Source organism: Nilaparvata lugens, chromosome 6 (genome assembly GCF_014356525.2).
Source record: "Nilaparvata lugens isolate BPH chromosome 6, ASM1435652v1, whole genome shotgun sequence".
NCBI classification, from domain to species: Eukaryota; Metazoa; Arthropoda; class Insecta; order Hemiptera; family Delphacidae; genus Nilaparvata; species Nilaparvata lugens.
This window is the reverse complement of record NC_052509.1, coordinates 22,366,752-22,386,154: the sequence shown is the minus strand read 5'-3', so window position 1 is coordinate 22,386,154 and position 19,403 is coordinate 22,366,752. Positions and strand designations below refer to the sequence as shown.

The window sequence follows — 19,403 nt, the reverse complement described above, 5'->3', positions numbered from 1 at the left end:
AATCAATTTTGTAAGCTATATTAGCTGATAATAGAAGTAAATAATAAAAGCTGAATAAAACACATTATTATTACTAATAATGAATGACTCTACATACTGGCTCTAAATCTGCACCCTTGGAGCTTGATTATTCTCTAATGTTTAAGCTTCTAAAAAACGGTGTGCTCTCTGGTCAAGTTTGCTATAATTATTAATAATTGACTCAATTAATCAACTGTCATCATTGATATGAGTAGATTGTCATAATAGAAATGAAAAATCGTACATTTTTATCAAATTCGGATTCAACATTGCCGTGCTACCAATTTCTCCTAAATCGGTTGGATAGCATTTTCCATCTATTAACCTAAGGAAAGTTATCGGCTCCAACGTAATAGATTCTTGATAAACTATGAATGGATCTATTGCCTATGAATGAGAAGTCCAGTTTTCAGAGCAAACCAACTTATAATCTTCAGAAGAATTTTGGCAATATATAACACAGATCCACAAAGAACAATACCTTACACACTTAAGCATCTAAAATCATTACGAGCTAAATACTTATCCACTTATGTAGTTGAAAAAACAATGGCTATAGGCTTGTAAACACAAGAAATAATTATAGACAAAAATTAGAACACTATAAACTGTTCAAAACTCAATTTAAAACATTAAAATTTCAATTAAATAGAAAAATATTCAGAGAGCACAAAACACCTTCAATAGCCAGCCACCATTTTTTTAGAGAAGAAGGAAGCCTCCCAGTCAGAACAAAAACCACATCTCAAAATCAGTGTCGACGTCATGGACAAATCACCAAAAAATTATAAATTACAAGTTTAGAATTTACATTTTACATTTGTTCTCAATAAAACTTTATTTCGAAACTGTTATTTTAATTTTATATATCCTCTATATGATCTGTTAATTCTGTTAACTCTGTTTACAGAGTTTGTTTTTTCGGTGATACCATGGAACAAGCAACACAATTATTTATGATAAATTCTCAGTCAAAAAGTTGTCCGTATATCGATTACTCTGATATTTACTATAAAGTTTTATAGATCTCGAATTGAAGATTCAATTCCAATCGAGAAAAAATGTAATATTACAACATGGTCAGAATTTCAAACATATGAAATAGCTGGGCTAGGACTACAGTAGCTAGGACTCGTTAGGAATAATATTCTTGGCAGAAGTTTGGATGCTTCAATAGCGATTCTCATCTTTTGAGTCAAACCCAACACCTGTTCAACGGAGACCAATTATTAATGTCAGAACAAGACTATTGCTTCTTAGAAACTGAGAAGCTAAATTTTATAAAACATTTTTTATTGACAGAAATCTTTCTTTCTCACTGGATATACTTTTATATTTTTGGTTCTCATCGTTCATAAATTATATTTAACCATCGTAGAAAATTGTATTGACTTTCAAGTGATTGAGTTCTCAATTTGAGAATTAATTTAGTATGGTACAATGCAATAATCAATAGTTATTTGTGCAACTAGTGTGCAAAGTGACAGTTTGCTGCACCGAAAGAAACGTTTACGCACAAGCTGTAGGCGAGGGCGGAATGATGGTTTCTTGAGTGCAGCAGAGGAACTTATTGCGCACGTATTTCACATTAAATTTTTCCTACAGCTACCATTGAATATGAGAAGTGGTTGATTATGGGTAAAATGATGGCTGAAAACCATCAAATGTTTGTCTGTATAATTTTGTTATTAATAACAACTTTAATTTATTACAAACTTGATAATCCAATTGAAAATTAATAATCAATAATTTATTCAAATTAAAAATTGAATTAATCCAATTTATTTGAAAATTTGAATGATTTTGAGTAAATATTAATTTCTAAATAATTATTCAACCAATCAATTTATGAATGAAAAAAAAATATTTGAAATAATGAATAATTAATAATATTCAAAATGTATAATTTATTCAAAGAGTACTCATTTTTATTTATTTGAAAATCATAAAAAAATAGATAGAACAAATTTGCATTCAAAATACACGCCAACAATGTCAACAGCTGATTGGGATGGCTGCAAGATAATACTCAAAGTATTAAGAGTACGAAAAGTAATACTTTGTGCACTAGAGCGGAAAAGTGATTCTTTGTGTTACAAACATTTGATGGATTTCAGCCATCTTTTTACCCATAATCAACCACTTCTAATATTCAATGGTAACTGTAGGGAAAATTTAATGTGAAATACGTGCGCAAAGTTCCTCTGCTACACTCAAGAAACCATTCCGCCCTCGCCTACGGCTCGTGCGTAATAGTTATTTGTGCAACTAGTGCGCAAAGTGACAGTTTGCTGCACCGAAAGAAACGTTTACGCACAAGCTGTAGGCGAGGGCGGAATGATGGTTTCTTGAGTGCAGCAAACGAGCTTTGCGCACGTATTTCACATTAAATTTTTCCTACAGTTACCATTGAATATGAAAAGTGGGTATTTATGGGTAAAATTCCCTGAAATCCATCAAATGTTTTTCTGTGTAATTTTATTATTAATAAAAACCTTAATTTATTTAAAATTGAATAATAATAATTGAATTATAATGATTAGTAATTCAATTGAAAATTATCTGACTGCTTGAAGGGGGTTTATGTTATGTAAGCATTGAAATGACTATAATCAAGGCACATAATTGCAAGGCACCGCTGTCCTCCACTGCCATTATAACGTGGGCCTCACTATGAGTGTTACCAACTTAATTTTGATTTTGCTGCACTGGTGCTCCATATAACCTACTAACTATTTTGCATTGTCATGCTGCAAATCTGGAGTACGCAAAGTACTCACTTTGCGCACTAGTGCGGAAAAGTGATTCTTTGTGGCCTGCAATCAGTGCAGAAATGGTCACTTTTCAAGGTATCTGTAGGAAAACGTTTCTTTCGGTGCAGCAAACTGTCACTTTGCGCACTAGTTGCACAAATAACTAGTTCAACGGATAGGTTCATAGATGAGTGTCATTAATATTTATAGATTTTTTGCTTACAGTATTGAAAGAACCAATAGCATTTGTCAGCCTTTGTCGAATGAATAATATTATCAGCCTTTGAAATTTACCTTTAAATTGATGTACGATTACTTCCATGTTTCGCATAAGTAGGTCTACATACTGGGTAGCGAAAATTGGAGCTGATTTCCAGAAAATATTTGAAAATACTTTCTATTCCTACTTAGTTGTACGTTACAAACAGATTAATGAGTTCAGCAATAACATAGGCTGTGAAAGTACGGTTATCAAGTTTTACAATATAATTTTATCCAATTATGTTACGGTACGTGGAATGTAATTCAGTTATCATAATAACAAAAAGTGTTAAGAGTAAGATAGGGCCGGTTCTGTAAAAAAATTTAATCAGTCTTTCGCATCTATTCTATGACACTGTTAAAATGAGGAATTCATGAAAAATAATTAATAATAGAATTTAATAAGGTAGTGATAACTTTTATAACGTTTTTTGATGACATATTTGAAAAATATATTGAAAGATGATAACTACTAGGAAACTACCAATCAATTTTCTAAAAATTTGGCATGTCCCTTCAACAATAATAAACTGTCTAGCTCACTCTCCGTCAACTTGTGCAGAGTAATAAGAGTGAGCATGATATGCTCTCCATCCCTCAACTATCACCAGTACGGTACACATGCTAAGCATCTCTCAGTTTACAAGGCTGGTTTAGTGATGCTGCGGCTTCACACACAGACTAAGCAACTAAGAAGTTTGCTGCATTTTTGAATCGAATCCAAGAATTGTTGTTGCGGCTGTCTATCGCAAGAGATGCCATTCAGCTGTCGACTGCTCTGAACCATCGAATGGTCTCCTTTCACGTTTGGACAGAATTTATCATTCATCACATTTGTCAAAAAATATTCTCCTGACTTTAAGAGATGGGAAATTTGACTCAGGCAATAGTAATTCACCCTGCTATGTTGATTATAGAAGTGGAATACGGTAGCCTCAGTGATATTTCTTGTTTCGAAAAAATATTGCTTTGTAATGCTGATGAGCATGACAATTAATTTTATATTTATGTGAATTGGGAGAAATCAATGATTGGTTTATGATTACGGTGTTCACTTCATAGAGGGCAATGTGCCCAAATGCTAGTATAAATTGAAAGAAAAACATCATTGAGGATATTATGCAAGAATATCACTGCTTTTTCCCACAACCTACTTGTTCAAGTATTCTCAAATGGGCTACGTTATTCAAAAATAATCTGTGAAAGCGACGATGAACTGATCACATCATACATAAAATGTTCAATAGGCCTACTCTACTACTCTAATTTGAAACATTTCCTTCAAGGTCTAACCGTTTTATGACTAAAGAAGGAAAGCCATATAGGCTAAGCTCTGATTCTCCTCTACATGTTATATTTTGGACTTGATATGTGGTTAACAAGTATTCTTTAACCAATGTCGATCTTTAGAGATATTGAATTTACATTTTGAGTAGGTACCCAAGTATTTTATCTAAAAATGAATTATAGGTAGGCATACTCTATGATTGTTTTTTGTTCAAGATTAAAGTATTTTACTATATATTTCAAGGCTTTCGTATTCTATCATATGCCAATTTTGGTTGGTTGAGAATTCTAAGAAATACCCACCGTAAATACCCCTATGTACTCAAATAATCCGCTACTTTTGAATTGTCTAATGTCACAATGAAACATAAATTTAATGAAGTTTGATGGGATTAATAAACTCAGGACCGTGAAACTTCCTTGTTGAAAATCTTCCATTAAAATAAAAGGTCAAGAACAAAGCACTTAGCAACCTACTGTAATGATTGACCTTTAAATACAACGTTTAATAGGGCAATGGACTCCCTTATGAATGAACATTTCAGACTAGGGGAAAAGTAATAGATAATTGATGAGTTTTTGCAGTGTGCAACAAATTTCTTTCCAAAAATTACACAGAACATTGTATGAGAATTTAGAATGGAAAAGAATAATTATTGTATTATTTTAACTAAGGAAAGTTTCATAAAATGTCTCTCTAATATGAATTATTGCTTTGAAAATTTCGAAATTTGTCATTATTCGACGTAGTTGACCTGTTCACAACAAGACGTAGGCCTATCTATGACTATACCAAAAAATTATTATCCGAAACACAGATTTCCAAGAACTCAAAGCTTTTGATAAATATATATCATTATCAATAATTTATCATTATGGAGTAAATCTACTAATTGATTTGAATAGATATTTGGTGATTTCTATTTCAAAATTTCATTCTTTAAAATTGATGAGATCTAAGTTAGTCTATTAATATTGCTTATAAGGAAATGGCGGAAACAAATAAAAAAAATCCAAGTACCTACCCTACCTAGGCTTATTATTGAAGCAATCCTGGTTGAAAATCCATCAATAATTCTATAAAATGAGACACACTTCTATTCAGCATTTGAAATGTCAGTATTTGTGTGTGTGTGTCCCCCTGGATATATCTTTGATCGAATCAGACGATAAGAACTAAACTCTTCAGATTCTATTTCCTGACATGACTATGAAAAGTCAACTTCAAAGAGCTCGACAGTAAATGAGTAGTCAGAAGCTGTCACATCACATCATTCACAATTGTGAATATTCAATTTTGAAAAGTTTCTTCAGAAGTTTTCTTTTCATATTATCTAACTTATTTAAAATAAAAAATTATCTGATTTTCTTCTAAACTTTGAATCACTCCACTCATCTGATGTTAAAGCCTCATAGGTTTAGAGTTCTATGAGTGATATAAGATTACTTTTAGAACACTCTTCAAAGAATCACAGCCATACAAACGTCAGCATGTCGATAAAAAAATTCCAGTCAGAGTGTCATTCCTCTCTTTTTCTTCTATCCACTTTCCTTTGAAGCGTAGTTCCAATTCGAATTGTTTGTGGAAATAACCAAAGCCAAAATAGAACAATAGTCCACTTTTTGTTTTCGACAGTATTACTGTTGTTTTCTTACTGAGTTTCTGAACTATTGGGTTTATTTTGTACCAAACTCAAATAATAGAGAACTAATCCCTGACGGGATAGTAAAAAATCATGCTAGAACGAAAGTGTAGAGAGTAGACTGAAGTCATTTTACATGTATTACACACGGTATTAGATAACAAATCTCTATTAATATTTGAATATTCAAATTTCAGAATAAGAATTTTCAGAACAAACTTTTAAACAGAAATCTCGTATGTATATGAATATTAAAATAAGTTATTTCTTATAAAAATAGGTTACTGTATAGCGTACCATACCTGTATTATGACTTGTAATACACTGTTGCAGCTACAAAATATTGGAAATAAAATAAAAACAAAAATTGGTGAAATAATAGGCTATATCAAATTGAAGATAATTGAATGCTCTACAACAACGTTCAGTACTTATTTTTAGATGCATTTTTGTTGAGTAATAAGCCCAGAAAGTGCAAAAAGTTGGAAGAAAAACTGCCATTTCAAAGATTTTACACTTTTAAGAGTGAATGTCTCGAAAACTGATGGAGATATCACAAATTTCTACTGAACAACATTTGCAGGAAATTTATATGAATTTATCTAGATTCATTATTGTTTAGTTGGTCATGTCGCTGAAATGCTTGTTCCGAAGATGGATACAAGTAAACCAGAAATGAAAAAAACGCAACTTTTAAACCACCTTCATCCCTTAAGCACAAGGGGAAGGGATGAGGACTTTTGATATGTTTACCCCCTTACTATCCTCAAAAGAGCTGCGGGGTCAAAAATTGTGTTCCAAACTTTTCTCTCTATAATATTTCGTTGACTGGTCTAAAACTTGAGTCTCAATAGCTTTTATAATATTCGAGATGATATTCGCTCAGAAACACGAAAAACACAGACGATATTATATACACAGATTGCTGATTCCTCAATACTGTGAACTAACAGTTGTAAACTATAGACGCTAGTACTACTATGTTCACTCTATCGCTGTCGATTCAAAAATATAAATGTTATTATTATTTATAATATTATAATTACGAAAATGACCAATTTTATCTGTGTAACTGAGCATGGAGTAGGATAGGTATGTATGAAATGAGGTGCAGTTAACGCCTCGATGTACGATGATAGTCATGCATTTGATGTGGAAATGTGACGAATTTGATTGCAGAAGCAGACGCCAGCGAGTGGGGCACGGAGGATGCGACCCTGGCTCCGGTGCTGGAGGCTGTTGAGCCGAACGTCCGCGTTCAGGAGGGCGACGATGCCATACTCAAGCTCACTGTCTCTTCTGGCAGTGATCTGCCGCTCAACATCCACTGGTAAGTAAACATTTTCAAAGTATTAATTCATAATGATTTTTGAGCATATTTGAAAAAAATGGAATGTTCCTGTACCGCATTAAATAAACATTACAAAATATTTTTTTCACCTTCTTGAAACCTTAAAACACATGCCTTTTTACGTTATATGGATTTCTGTTTTTAATATCAATTTCATTTATCTCAAATCTGCGGAAACTTATTTTTTTCTAAATCTGTAAAGAAATGGACTGATGAATTTTTATTATTTTCCTAAATTACGTCCATCTATTCATGTCATTCCCATAGAATTTTCTTATTTCTACCTTTTGAAAGGTAGATAATGCTCATTATCATTTTCCTCTTATTAGGAAATAAAGTACTATACTATCTATTATATGTAACGTGCATTATTAAAATTTCGGAAGTCGTTTTTAATCTTTTTTAATTTTTTGATAGTTTTATTCCAACGTATTTTCTATTTTCAAGTTACAATTATTTTTCTTTTGTTCTTATAATGCAAGTGTAATGCGATCAGACTTCAATTTGATGCGCTTCACGTTCTCTTGTTGTGTTACTCTTATTTTTGTTTAATGTTGTGTAATTTTATTGTATGTGCGAATTTGAACAAATAACTCATAAATTTCATTTTGAATATTTAGAATGAATTTCAGTTTGATTTTCTAAATTCTTCCTTCAATATTAATCAATCACTTACATGCTAAATATTTTTGTCGGGATTTGAGATTCTTTTTGACTACTGTATTGACAGTGGCACCAGACGAATGTTATTGAGCTCTGCTGTATCTTATGATTCTAATTAGCTCCAAATGCAAACAACATTCCAGCAGTAAACTATGCCAATATTATTGTGAACTGTGTATATATATTGTAAAGTGTACACTGAAACCCGCTGTGGATATATGCTTTACTGTATTTAATTGATAGATCCGTAGCAAATAGCAATAATTAATCGATTCAGAGTCGCTGATTCAGACTTGAAGGTTTGGCCGGTCTTTGACGATTGCCAAATTCTAAACTTGAACATTCACGTGTTGTTGAATTCCAACAGATAATTACTAGTGAGAATAATAGCGTGTAAATTAAATTCGAGTTGTTATTGGAGACTAAGCAGTACGGTAGGTTTTTAAGAATCACAGAGGGTATCTTATATTTTTTAATGTAATCAATATATTAATAAGGTACTCTAAAATAAGAAAACGCTTGAAATGAAGGTGATGTTTTAGTTATCTGTGAAATTAAACGAGTTAAAATTTAGGAAATAGTTTCAGTTGATGGGCTACACCGTAATTGATAATTATGTGGGAAGAATTCACTAAAGAGTTTAGTAAACTCGTAATTTCAAGAGAAAATTCAGGAAGTGACCATCAGTCAGGTTAATATACAGGCTTAAAATAAGCTATTCTTTGGAATGAAGTGAAATTGGGTGTTAATACATTATTTTAGTTCAGGACTCTGGAATTTTCAATTTTCGCGTTACTGTAGCAGCTCTAGCTGCTACCAATGTCCTGTGTGCAGGCTGTTCAATGCTCAGTAGGTTGCTCCATCTCTCTTCAAGGACATTTCATTCACTTTGTGTGCCTTTGTCTCAGCTCATCACAGGTCTGGTTACAGTTGGTCTACTAGAGACAAAATAACTACGGTACCGTTTATAAACCAGCTTCTGTTTTAGCTCCCGTGAGTTCTACTGCTTGGCATAGAACTCTGTATCATATAACCAGAGCCCACAACATAAATATTTTAAAATTCAAGTTCTAATCCCATTAACTCCTTTCTTAATTCATATTCATTGAATGAATAATCTTCTCAATCATTTTAGATATGCAAAAACTAAAGATTAGCCTACCTAAAACTGAAAAAATCTATTATTTCAAGAGTATCAAATAATCAGTAATACACTATTTACTAAAAGTATGAGCTTTCAAGTTTGGTAGTTATATAAAGATTATGAAGGCAATATTACTTTAAGTGACGATATAGAGTATATGAATTGTATCTTTCTTATTGGAAGATTTTTTAAAATTTTAGTGTCCAAATATCAACCTACAACCAAAGTTATAATTTAGTATCACAAATACTGAAGGTTATAGGAAATAAAAAATAGTAGATCAAGTCAAAAAATAGCAGGTACCGGTATGTATAGCGATGTCCACGTTATAATGGCAGTATATTAACATGATTAATAAAATATTTGGTTAATAACTGCCATCATTTAACGAAGCAGTTAGCGCTATCCTTTTCTACATCCGCAATGTTTGCAGATCATTTTCAACAATGTAGAAATATAATTAACAAAATATGAAAATCATGAAAATTCATTATTTTATTATTGAAAAATATAATAAATATATATATGAGATATATACATTTTATTTGACGAATAAAATATAATATTGATCTTTTTTAATAGGAATGAACAGTTAATATTACATCAGATATACCAGTACCAGTATAAGCTATTCTCTATAAAAGGCAGAGAATCGGCTACGCTGTTCTCCCATCTTTTTCCACTGCCATTAAAACGTGGACCTCACTTTTAGTAGGTATTATCTAATTAGTAAAATATTAGTCATTTCTCACTAAGATTAACTCTTATATCTGGTAGGTAACTTTGATCTTATTATAATTTTATATAAACCTGGTAGGGTTACCAGATTACCTAGGTTACCTGGTAGATAATTTTGATCTTATATAAACGAGTTAATTTCTTATTAAGCTTAATTCGTGAATCCGATCAATAAAGTATAGCTGAATTATATCTATCTATGCTACATAAAACTATATTACTACCTATATTAAAAAATTTATCATTATTTATATTCAGTAAAAAATAGGTGATAGCGTATCGTAGAAATATTTGAATATATTATATAGATATAATTTTACCTATAAAACTTATGTACGAAAAGTCAATTGAGTAGCCTATCTATATGAAGCTCCTATATTCTTGCATGAGTTAACTGTTGAATTTCTCATCCCATTTGTCTGTAAGATTTGTTTTACTAGTTCCCTGACAAAGAATTGAATTTTTTCAACCAATAACATGAAAGAAATCAGTTTAAAACATAATATTCAATTAGATTTATGTTACTTAATCCCTAGTATTTTGAAAGTGAAGTGGAGGATAAATCCTCCATCACTCACGACCCACATAGTTTTCAGATCCAATTTCCACAAAAATCCGGATTACATAACAACAGAGTGAAATGATTAGTCAAAATAATAGTTGTTGTTCTCGTGAACAGTGTCTCCATCTGGTGGCAAATTAATGAACTAAATTCTACTACGGTACTCGTTCCAAAATTAGAACCACCTTGGTTCAAAAATAACTGCTAGGCGTGGGTTACACTCAACCTGTACCCTGAATAAAAGCGCACACAACAGTAGTTGGAATATTGTTATTTTTATAGTTGTTAAAATCTCACTGCAACCGTAAATTTACCCAATAACAATATTACTACTACACCTACGATTCCTTTCCCTTGTTTTCTAATGACCTTACTCAATGTTCTGGACATGATTGTTTTGAAACAGTTATAAAATATTTTGTCATTCATTAGGTCAGCAATATCAGTTCAGCAAATTTTGTTATGAGGGACAAAAGACAATAATTGATAGGGTAGAAAGAATGTAGACTCACCAAACCCAATATTAGCATAGTATTATGTTATTGTGGTACGAAATATACGTAATGGTAATATTATACAAAACATATTTGAAAATCAATCTGGAAAAAAAGAGTACAAGAAGTAGATAGATTATTGAGTGATAGAAAAAGAGAAGGAAATAATAATGCTATCTGAATAAAGTATGAGATTGGTAAGAGCACCACTGACAATGTGAAAATATAAAAAATGGTTGTTTATAGTTATTGTTCTCAGTTATCATTACCTATTAGAACAGTTCATGATATCCGTTATTTTATTATTATCGAATCTTTCTTGTTCTTCAAAAACTGAGATTATTAAAAGGAATAGAACATTTTTTTAACATTAAATCTTCCCAGCTTGGCACAGTAGAGACTAGAGACTGAAATCTTTGATAAATTTAGAAATTTACCGTATGGTACAATATGTGAAACACGAATGTTTTGATTCATTATATAAATTTGAATACATAATATTATTTTTTATATAATAATGATATTGTAACATTACTGTGGATTAAGCTTGAACAGATGCAGTAAATATAATAAATTGCTGTTTCACCTAGGATTGTTTTTCGAGTAAATAGTAACTGGAATACATAATTGATAGCCTACGCAAATGAAAAGATAATTAAAATGTAATTATTCTATCTATATATGAATAAAATAATATAACAGATTTCCTCGGCTAGATTGCCGAACATTCAAATTACTGTCAAAATCGCGCTTCAAAAAGTTAGTTCTGCCAGTTCCCGATCGATAGCAGCACTCACAATTTTCAGTTCCTTCACTTCTGTCTGCTCGTCTGCTGCGTCTCATAATAAACATCTGAACAAGTTAAGATGTAAAAGTTCAAAAGTTGTAAAATGAGGAATCTGTGTTATGTGTTTGCAGGTTTCTACCTGTTGATGTTAACTATTGTTTTGTAAAATTACATATATTTTTTTCAAATCATGTCATGTGTCAGAAGGATAACATTGGGAAGACCTTATCACATCAAAGGTTTTTTGGATAGCCTAACTTACGTACTCTTATTAAAGGTAATTTTGACTAAAGGGTATCTAACTTAGCATGAATGTTGTTTCTATTGATTATACATTTTCTTTTGACTTTTGAAAATTAGCTTATTTAATTTCACACACACTGTTCACTGTAATTCATTTGTATATTAGTGATTTTTTAGGAGGATAACTTAAATATATTTATAATGAGAACCAATTTCTAAAATAAATTTCACGGTAGATTATTTTCTAATGAATGCAGGTAGGAAGGTAGGCAGTTAAGTTTATGATAGCATGTCTATTTTTATAATAATGAAACATCTTTGCAGGTTGTTCGAGGTCTATAGGACGTCGAAATTCAAGTGTGTTTAGTGGGGCTCGGATCCCGTCAAGAACATGGTTTTATTCTATAATATTTTATCCTAACATCTCTCATATCCCTATAACTTGGATGCAACACCGAAGCAAACACATAATGTGGGCATCAACAAGAAAAAATCTGGTGTGGTACACTCACACAACTTTCCTTGCTCATTGAACTGTATACTGTAAGCCTCATTCTTGAAAGAGAATAATTTAGGTTAGGCGAATAACATCCGGTAATGACGATTGGCGGCAACATTTATTTGCAACTACGATTAGACTACTGTATGTGTTTATATTATAACTGTTTTCATAGTACATTTTCCTTTGTGGGGGGCACTTTAGTTTATGGGGCGCGGAATCTAGCATTGAGACCTACATAGATCGATAGAGGAGGTCAAGACCAGATCAACCATGTATAACTTTGTTGTCGATTTCCAAGGATTAGCTTAAAAAACATGGTGGAATGTTCAAAATTTTTATATCAATTTTTATTTTTATTAATTTTTTCATGGCTACAATATGTTTTAAACTAGTGCAATCTTATGTAAAATTTGAGGAGGAATCCAATGAAACTAATTTCAGGTTTGTAACTTCAGTAGTTTTTGAGATATTGCAAAAAATGTGCAGAAAAATGCAAATTTTTTGCTTTAAAAAAGGTTAACTTGTTTTCATGATGATTAATAGGTATTTTAAACTATTGGATTTAGTAGAATCATAAATTTTAAAGGAAAAATGTTCAGTCACTTGATAGCCTAAACTCAAAATTGTTCGAGATATTTGGGAAAATAAAAAAAAATTGCACACTCAATGCTCTTCAATTCTCATATTTGATTTTTTTTACTACTTTTAGTGACTACTAAATTGGCTAAATCTCATTGGAATTTTGCAGGGAATTCATTAAAATAGATTTGAGGTTAGAAAATTTTATAGATTATTAAGATATTTGGAAAAAATACAAGAAAATGTAGTATTTTAGCTTTAGAAGAGTTCAATATGTTTGCATAGGCATAGTGAAGACCGATATTTAGGATCACATTTTATTCAGCTTCAAATACAATTCAGAAGCTTTAAAAGATTGTAAAAATAATTTAATCAAATCAAGCTTTTCCTAACCTAAGCTTTTTCCCAATGTAAGCTTTTCCTAACCCAAGCTTTCCCTAACCTAAGCTTTTCCCCAAATCTTACCTTTTTTCCTAACCTAAGCTTTTCCTAACCTTAGATTTTTCCTAATCTAAGCTTTTCCTAACCTAAGTTTCCCCTAACCTAAGCTTTTCTCAAACGTAGCTTAACGTAGCTTAAACGTAGTTTATCCCAGACCCAGCCTTCTCTAACCTAAGCTTTTCCTAACCTAAACTTTTTCTAATCTGAGGTTTTCCTAACCCAAGCTTTCCCCAACCTAAGCTTTTCCCAAACCTAGCTTCCCCTAACCTAAGCTTTACCTAACCCAAGCTTTTCCCAACCTCAACTTTTTCCTAACCTAAGCTTTTCCTTATCTGCGTTTTCCTAACCCAAGCTTTCCCCAACCTAAGCTTTTCTTAGACCCAGCTTCCCCTAACCTAAGCTTCTCCAAACTGAAGCTTTTACTAATCCAAACTTTTTCTAACCCAAGCTTTCCCCAGACCCAGCTTCCCCTAACCTAAGCTTTTCCTAACCTTAGCTCTTTCCTAACCTATGCTTTTCCTAACCTTAGCTTTTCCTAATCTAAGATTTTCCTAACCTAAGCTTTTTCCTAACCTAAGCTTTTCCTAAGTTGAGCTCTTTCTAATGCAAGTTTTTCTAACCCATCTTTCCCTGACATAAGCTTTTCTCAGACCCAGCTCCCACTAACCTAAGCTTTTTCCCAACCTGAGCTTTTCCTAACCTCAGCTTTTCCTAATCCAAGCTTTTCCCAACCTAAGTTTTTTCCTAATATAAGCTTTTCCTAAACTAAGATTTCCCTAACCTAAGCTTTTCCTGACCCTAACTTCTCCTAACCAAAGCTTTCCCTAATCGAAGCTTTTCCTAACCTAAGCTTCCCCTAACCTAATATTTTCCTGATCCAAGCTCCTCCTAACCTAAGCTTTCCCCAAGCTAAGCTTTTTCTAACCTAAGTTCTCCCTAGGTAGCAAAAAATGAAGTTGCAATATTTTTATTTGCCAAAATATCTCAAACAATTTTGAGTTTAGGCAATCAAGTGACTGGACATTTTTTCTTTAGAATTCATCATTCTACTAAATCGAATAGTTTAAAATACCTATCAATCACCATGCAAACAGGTTCACCTCTTTTAAAGCAAAAAATTTGCACTTTCGCACATTTTTTGCAATATCTCAAAAACTACTGAAGTTACGAACCTGAAATTAGTTTTATTGGATTCCTCGTTTTACATAAGATTGCACTAGTTTTAAACATATTCTAGCCATAAAAAAATTATAAAAAATAAAAATTGATATAAAAATTTTGAACTTTCCGCCATGTTTTTTCAGCTAATTCTTGGAAATCGACAACAATGTTATACATGGTTGATCTCGTCTTGATCTCCTCTATCGATCTATGTAGGTTTCAATGCTAGATTCCGCGGCCCATATACTAAAGTGCAGCCCCTTTGTGTAAATTGTGAAATTCGATGATTATTTTAAAAGTCAAAACAGCTGTTCTACAAATTAAATATCTCGACTATGTTCTTTCTATAAACTGCTCTACCTACCTACCTCATGCACGAGAATGAGGCTACAAAGTCAATATCTCAAGGATGGGGTGGATCCCCCATCAGTTTCCCAGGGAAAAGACTCATCCCAGTTGATAGAGCTGATAAATAACTTGGTCAAGTCATTTTTGAGAAAATCGTGAAAAACATGGTTTTTTAGATTATCCGCCATTTTGCTCAAGAATATTACAGAGCTCTTGCAATTTTCCCAGAAATAAGACTCACATCAGTTGATAGGACTTATAAATAGCTATCCATGGTATAAATTTGAAGAAAATCGTTAGAGCTGTTTTCGAGAAAACCGTAAAAAACATGGTTTTTCAGTAATTATCCACCATTTTTCTCAAGAATATTATGGAGCTCCTGCAATTTTCCCAGAAATGAGACTCATGTCAGTTGATAGGGCTTATAATTTCATGGTATAAATTTGAAGAAAATCGTTAGTGCCGTTTTCGAGATAACCATGAAAAACATGGTTTTTTAGTAATTATCCACCATTTTTTTCGCCATCTTGAATTGAATTTTATTGAATTTCTTATTTGTCGGATCCTCATGGTATAAGGACCTTAAGTTTAAAATTTCAAGTCAATCGGTTAATTAGGAATGGAGTTATCATGTTCACAGACATACACACACACACAGACCAACACCCAAAATAGTATATTTCGCACCTAGAGCAGAAAATGCGATTTTTCCGGCTCGAAATCGGTTTTCAAGTCCGAGGCCATAGGCCGAGATTTTTGCCACACTACAGGTATTGCTGACAAAATAAATAAAGAATACAAAATAAAGAATACTTGTTATCGTACCTATCTCTTGATTTTAGTGGTAGAAGATTTGCAGTCAGGATTTCAGATTCTTTTGAAATTTCACTTGGAATATCATGGGCGTCGTCATCTCCAAGCATTTTTGAAAATTTGGAATGCGCTAATCAACAATAAATAATTTAATAAAATTGGTTGCAAAGCGAATGCTGAATTAGTTTGATTCTAAATTCGAACTGAAATCATGGCGACTTTGATGAAGGAGTGGACACTCGCCCAATCTAGTGGATGACTTATTAACTACGGACTTCCAAGCGGCTGGAAAGAGAACACTTTCTGGCCTAGACCGGAAAAGAAACCTGTTTCTTACGTCAGACGAGAGTCGTCTGCAAACAAGGTCTTTCAGATCTACGTAGTGACTGGAAAACAGCTGCTTTCTGTGCAGTGTGGCGGAAATCATGTTTTTGGACTCAGGGGACCTTGAAACGTATAGAAAACTTGAAATTAGGTTCCTTAATTTTTTTTGGAAAGCAATACTTTCCTTATCTATGGTAATAGGGCAAGGAAAGTAAAAATAACATAGGCACCATACTGTATTGCAGTACTATTCCATAGGCTTAATTCGTCAATGAAGGTGTATATTGACTAAAAGTCTAATAGGCCTATTCGTAAATAATTATGAATCTCTTCTACTTGTAGAGTCTGTGTAAGTCTAATTTAGAATAGTTGATAGTGAAAAAATTTAATAGCATTGCATTTGATGGCTCAATTAATTAATGCCATATGTTTCCCATGGTTGAAAAGAGAAATTAGACAATTTTATTCTCAATAACTCAGATTCATAATACAGAGTGTCTGATAAGTCACTCCCTATTTTTATAAAGCTATAATTTCTTAATTTATGAATCAATTTTGTTAGAACTACATTTGTTAGATAGAGCACTCCTTGACAAGGTTGTGTTTAACACCAATTTTCATTTGTTTCAGTTCAGAAATGCCCCTTCTCTTGACTGTGGAAGAACGAGCCAAAATAGCAGCTCGTTATGAGGTCTGGGGATCTGAAGAAATCCTAAACCCTAAGAAATCACTGCATCAAGGATATCGTGAAAGTGGTCTTTTACGTCGTTACTCTGCTGCGACGATTCTTAAGAAAGATCCAAGTTTTAAACCATGGAAGTCACGAGATCCTTGATGCAGTGATTTCTTAGGGTTCCTCATGAACATTTCAGTTGATGGTCTTCCTGATCGTCTTGCATCTGCGACACTCCCTGTTGTTAGTAATTTGGAATGCCAATTTTAAACATTTTTTTGCATCCAGTGTTACATGGATCCCTCATTCAGCCTCCACCACCTTTGTACTCGCACCACAGATCCCCAGACCTCATAACGAGCTGCTATTTTGGCTTGTTCATCCACAGTCAAGAGAGATTGATTGATTTTATTATGACGTGCTATGTCTCAATAGACCTGTTGCACTATAGGCTTGACTACTGATTGCTTCCATAAATCAGGAACAATACTTGACTGAGACAGAGAGGGCATTTCTAAACTGAAACAAATGAAAATTGGTGTTAAACACAACCTCAAAGAGTGCTCTATCTAACAAATGTAGTTCTAACAAAATTGATTCATAAAGTCGACTGGTCTGAGTGTCACCATTTGAAAACACATGCTGCGTCGAGAAGATACTGGAGTTGCAGTATGTTCTCGACTTGAGTCGAGCCTATGGTTGCACTATGCTCCTGGTGACACGTCCGGTATACGAAAATGTCACTCCACATCTCCACGCAACGAAGTGAGTCGTCTAGGAAAGGCATGCCTTGGAAATGCTATAAGCTAGCTTTTTTGATGTTTGGCATATTGGAACCATATACAGTATTGAGGTTGATGTGTTATCCTCCCAATCGTGCCAGAAAAAATCATTGACCGATAAATATATAAATTGACAGTGACTTTCTCTCAAAAACCGTGTGGGACAATAATGAAGTCTCAAGTAATGTCTCACCAAACAGTCCATTATTCCCCATTACAAAGACTGCAGCAATTATTACAAACAGAAAACCCCAATCTTCATCCACCAACGCTTCATCGCGACAGATAAGGCATAAGGCACATCTGTTGCACGGCACTCCGTCATCAACATCTCACAACGTCTATAATTATAAGTAGTGTTTAAATGACGCCATTTTACTGATGATATAATTTGTACGTAATCAATACAATTAAATTTTTTCTCTGATTATTGAAATGGCAATCTTCAAGGTTCACACAGAAAAGTTTTGAAAACGAGCGTGAATCTTTTCTATTCCAAATTCTCCATACATTATTTGCCTAACCTCTGTATATAGATTAGCAAAAAAGGTAAAAAGTAATACATGTTTGAAATCAACCTCTAATATGATAGGTTATGTTAAAAACTTACTGGAGCCGCAAAGTAGCAATTTAAGAAAATAATCCAATAAAATAAATCCAATCTAATCGAGGTGAATAAGTTGGGAAAGAATATCCGAGCTAGCTGTTTGAAGCTTCTAGTTTGAAGTTTCAAGTAGAAGCTTGAAGAGAAATCTGAGATCGATCAATCTTTATCTGAAGCTATCTTCGCCGCTCCAATATGTTATAACCAATTTAAATACATGAATATTACTTTCCACACTCTCCTGCTTATCTTCTAGTCCGCTTTTCTCTACCTTTTTTTGATCTTTGTAGCGATAAACATATAATATAAGCTCTTTCTGATCTATTTTATGTAATATTTATCGAAGTAAACTGGATTCGACTTGAATATTATGCATATTAAGTTGGCTGAGCTATTTGATCAAATGATTCCTCAGTCAAATATTCGAAAATAGATTGAACCAATTATGAATAGTTTAGCAAAACTAGCTAACTTATAAATGATTATATGTTTAATAAAAAAGATAGAATATTGTCAAAACCACTAAAATCCATTAAAAAATTCGAGATACTATGGTTTTTATTTTTACACCATTCAATTTACATTCCACTAGAGATTTACTACAGAATGTTGAATAAACAAAAAATTGTAGGTATCTCAAATTGCTTTAATAGATCAGTGGCTCTGACAATTATACGGTACCAGTTGTTTTCATTCAACATGTATATTTACCACAACATCATCTTCACAACACTGAAAATTTATTAAAGTTTCATTATTCAAAATTTCGACTCTTTGAATAATTTCTAGATTTTTTGATTCTAGACTCTTATAGTATTTATTTGATTTAGAATTTGCTTGTTTATCTGAGTATTGAAGAGCGTAAATTGTATTTTGAAAAGTGAAAGTGACATAACCAACATTTTGATTTGGACAGTAAAGTATAAATTGGAAATGGGACAGTTTTGGGCATGAGCCTGTTGTGCCTTTCCTCATGTTAAGTATTTGTACACAATGTGATAAATAAATAAATTATTGAGTTAGGCTAGTTATTACTGCTATCTGTGATCATTTATCGTTATGTAATGATATTATTGTAGTAGCATGGATCAAGATTATTATTCATCTTTTTGTAGTCAGCATCTTGACTTTTTGAGTGCATGCCAAGGCTACTCAACCTTTTTTGGCTTGTGATCCACCAAACGGAATGTTTTCACATCTATAAACCGTACATAGTTATTTATTGAGCC

The 19,403-nt window shown here is 32.6% G+C and overlaps 2 protein-coding genes across 2 annotated transcripts in view; one reads left to right on the top strand and one right to left on the bottom strand.

Annotated features, from left to right (window-relative positions):
• The window catches only part of LOC111049935 (muscle M-line assembly protein unc-89), a 316,788-nt gene that overhangs the window by 3,936 nt on the left and 293,449 nt on the right, over window positions 1-19,403 (top strand). Inside the window, 1 exon segment of the mRNA XM_039431390.1 lies at window positions 7,145-7,295. Within this exon segment, the coding sequence (XP_039287324.1) occupies window positions 7,145-7,295 (151 nt within the window).
• LOC111056099 overlaps window positions 1-19,403 on the bottom strand; it is a 42,057-nt gene that overhangs the window by 10,176 nt on the left and 12,478 nt on the right. The gene's annotated exons all lie outside the window — the stretch shown is intronic.